This window comes from Eimeria mitis, genomic scaffold, assembly GCF_000499745.2.
Source record: "Eimeria mitis Houghton genomic scaffold, Emh_scaff3186, whole genome shotgun sequence".
NCBI classification, from domain to species: Eukaryota; Apicomplexa; class Conoidasida; order Eucoccidiorida; family Eimeriidae; genus Eimeria; species Eimeria mitis.
The window spans coordinates 2661-6087 of record NW_013571528.1 but is presented as its reverse complement, the minus strand read 5'-3'; the positions used below and the strand labels follow the sequence as shown (position 1 = coordinate 6087).

The following is a 3427-nucleotide window of genomic DNA, read 5'->3' as shown; positions in this document are numbered from 1 at the left end:
TTAGCTGCTGCAGCAGCAACTCAGGGGACCCGCAGCACAGCGTGTCCCCCGACAGCAGCAGCTCCATATCAGGGGGCAGCATCTGCTGCAACGGGGCAGCAAGCTGCTGCTGCTGTTCCTGCTGCTGCTCCTGCTCTTGTTGGTGTTGTTCTTTCTCTCCTCCAGGTACTGCTGCTTCTGTTGCTTCTGCTGCTGCTGCTGCTGCTGCTGCAGTGGCGTCAGCCTCAGCCTCAGCAGACTCTGAGTCTGGGGAGCACCCAATGAAGCCCATTCTGCACCAACAGCAGCAGCAGCAGCAACAGCAGCAACAGCAGCAGCAGCAACAACAACAACGGCAATAAGTGCAACAACAGCAACAGCAGCAACAAGTGCAGCAACTGCAGCAATCCTTATTTTTTTTGATGGCTCTGCAAGGCCTGCTTCTGTCAGCTGTCGTAGCAGCAGCAGCAGCAGCAGCAACAGCAGCAAGAGCAACAAACACAGAAGCAGCAACAGCAGCAACAGCAACAGCAGCTACAGCAACAGCAGCAACAGCAGCAGCAACAGCAGGAACAGCAGCAACAGCAGCACCAGCAGCAACAGCGGTAGTAGCAGCAGCACCTGAGTTGCTGCCTTGTAGCAGCAATCGCTGCTTCTAGCTTTTCTAGTCTTCTCTCTGTTTCTTCTATCTGGGCATCATAAGCTTCAACTTTATCCCACCCTTGCAGCACCTGCTGCAGCTCATCGAGTTGCTGCTGCACCTCCTGCTGCTGCAGGAACCCCCCCATCTGCAGCAGTTGCTGCTGCTCCCGCAGCAGCAGCTCACGCACCATCCGGTTCGTCTCCTGCTGCTCTGCAGCAACAAACACAACACAATATCCAATAGCAACAACAACACCAGCAGCAGCAACAACAGCAACAGCAGCAGCAACAGCAGCAGCAACAGGAACAGAAACCCTCTTTGGTGCATCTATGCAGAGAGCGCACCAGCTGCCGCCCCGTTCCACTAGCAACGCCAGCACAAGCATCAGCAGCAACAGCAGAAACAACAACAACAGATGCAGCAGCAGCAACAGCAGCAGAAGCAGCAGCAACAGCAGCAGCACCAGCAACAGCAGCAGCAGCAGCAACAACAGCAGCAGCAGCAGCAACAGCAGCAGCAACAGCAGCAACAGCAGCAGCAACAGCAGCAGCAGCAGCAACAGCAGCAGCATGTATGCTGACTGTTTCTAGTTTGCTGTTTTGATCGGGGGGAGTATCCTTGGCTCCAATCGAAGCGAGCGATATTTGAATCTTTTATAGCATCAACAGACCCAGGCTGCTGCTGCTGCTGCTGCTGCTGTTTCTGCTGCTGTTGCTGCTGCTGCAGCAGCTGCTGCAGCTGCTGCTGTCTTTGGTGATGTCGTTGCTGCTGCTGCTTTGACGTGTCTGTGCTGCTCTGCGTTGCTTTCTGCATTTCTTCTTTGAAATAAGAAGAAAGAAAAAGAGGAATAAACACATCGCTGTCTCCCCCCGCCGGGTTAGTAAGACAAAACACCCCCTTCTCGCTTGAGGCATCAGCACCTAACAAAGCCCTATATATAAACAGCAGCAGCAGCAGCAGCAGCAGCAACAGCAGTAGCAGCCGCAGCACCAGGAACGGCAGGAGAAGCAGTAGCTGCAGCAGCAGCATTAGCAGCACCAGCAGTAGGAGCAGCAGCACTAGTTGCACCAGTAGCAGTAGCAGCAGTAGCAGTAGCAGCAGCCGGAGTAGCGGCAGCAGTAGCTGCAGCAGCAACACTAGCAGCAGCAGCAGCAGCAGCAGTAGCAGCAGTAGCCGTTGTAGTTCCAGCAGCAGCAGCAAAGACAACAAGGAGAGCTGTTAGTAGAGAAACAACGGAAGCAGCTGGAGGAGCCGCATCGTTGCTGCTGCCTTGCAACAGCAGCAGCAGCAGCAGCAGCAGCAGCAACAGCAGCGCCAGCAGCAGCAGCATCAGCAACAGGATGAGCAGCAGCAGCAGTAGCACGTACAGGTCTCGTTGCTGCTGCTGAATCGAAGCTAAAGAACGCCGCAGCAGCTGCGAGCGCAGCAGCAGCGCGCCCTTACTATCAGGCTTTGTATCCAGCAGCTGTAGATGAAACTCTGCAACAGCAGACAACTCTTGCTGCTGCTGCAGTCCTTCACTGCTGTTGCTGCTGCCGCTGTTGTTGCTGCTGTTGTTGCTGCTGTTGTTGCTGCTGCTCCTGCTGCTCCTACAACGGCTGCTGCCGCTCGATAGAGCTCCTACACCCTCCCTCTCCTCTGCTGCCCCCCCCGGGTTCAGCTTCAGCTGCAGCTGCAGCTGTGCCTTGTGCTTGCTGCTGCTGCTGCTGCTGCTGCCTCTAGCGCCATATTCTGTCTCCTGCTGCTGCTCCATCTCCTCCGCCTCTGAGAGACGATGCACTGCAGCATCAGGAGAAGCAGCAGCAGCTGCAGCAGCAGCGTCCTCACAGCTCTCTCCTAATCCCGAAGAAGCTGGTGCAGCAGCAGCAGTTGCTGCTGCTTGTTCTGCCGCTGCTGCTGCAGTAGCAGCAGACGGCATTGGCTCCTCCATCCCCGGTGCTGGCTTTGCTGGAGCTGCTGCGGCGGGGGGCCCCCCAGAGGCAGGGGGGCTTGCAGCTTGTTTGGGGGGCCCCTGCAGGGTTTCTATTGCCGCTGCTTGAGGTGTTCATACACCCCATCGCATGCGGATATCTCCAGGATATATTTCGTATTGTTTTTTGTGTTTGTTTGGGTTGCTTTGTGCAGCAGCAGCAGCAGCAGCAGCAGCAGATATTGATGATGAACTCAGCAGTACAAACCCTTGTTGTATTTGTTTTGTCTGGGTTTCAAGGTTTGGGGTTTAGGGTTTAGGGTTTAGGGTTTAGGGTTTAGAGTGGGAGGCCTAATACAGCAGGCAGGAGATGCTGCAGCTGTGGCTCTTCTCGGGTGTATGCTGAGCTGCAGCCTCACCCTAGACCCTAAACCCTAGACCGTAAACCCTTTTTTTTTCATAGCGTCGTCCACTATAACCCTAAACCCTAAACCCTAAACCCTAACTCTAAACCCTTGAAGCTCGACAACCCTCTCTCTTGCGTGGGTTAGGGTTTAGGGCTTAGGGTTTAAGGCCATCAGTATATCCTAGACCCTAAACCCTAAACCCTAAACCCTAAACCATATGAGCCTCCAAGTAAACTCCTTATAAATCTCTCTTCTAAGCTAACACAGGGTGAAGTCTTCAGGGTTTAGGGTTTAGGGTTTAGGGTTTAGGGTTTAGTGTGGTCTCTTGGCTTAGTATCGAGGCCCCGTGTGGGCCCCCTAAATCCTCTTTAGCTGCATAAAGTAGAAGCAGGGGCCCCAATATGTAAATATATATTTAATTAAAATGTATATTTATTTTTTTATACTGCTGAGAAAGAAGAAAAAAGAAACAGTAGGCGAATGGCCTTG

At 53.7% G+C, this 3427-nt stretch overlaps 1 protein-coding gene across 1 annotated transcript in view; it reads right to left on the bottom strand.

The window, feature by feature from the left end:
- Window positions 1-2540, bottom strand: part of EMH_0063080 (uncharacterized protein) — a gene marked incomplete at both ends in the record, with an annotated part of 2977 nt that extends 437 nt beyond the window's left edge. Inside the window, 4 exons of the mRNA XM_013498104.1 lie at window positions 2-272; window positions 601-832; window positions 1204-1553; window positions 1990-2540. Coding sequence (XP_013353558.1) covers window positions 2-272; window positions 601-832; window positions 1204-1553; window positions 1990-2540 — 1404 coding nt within the window. The remainder of the gene's footprint in view (window position 1; window positions 273-600; window positions 833-1203; window positions 1554-1989) is intronic.
- Window positions 2541-3427: the final 887 nt, after the last annotated feature.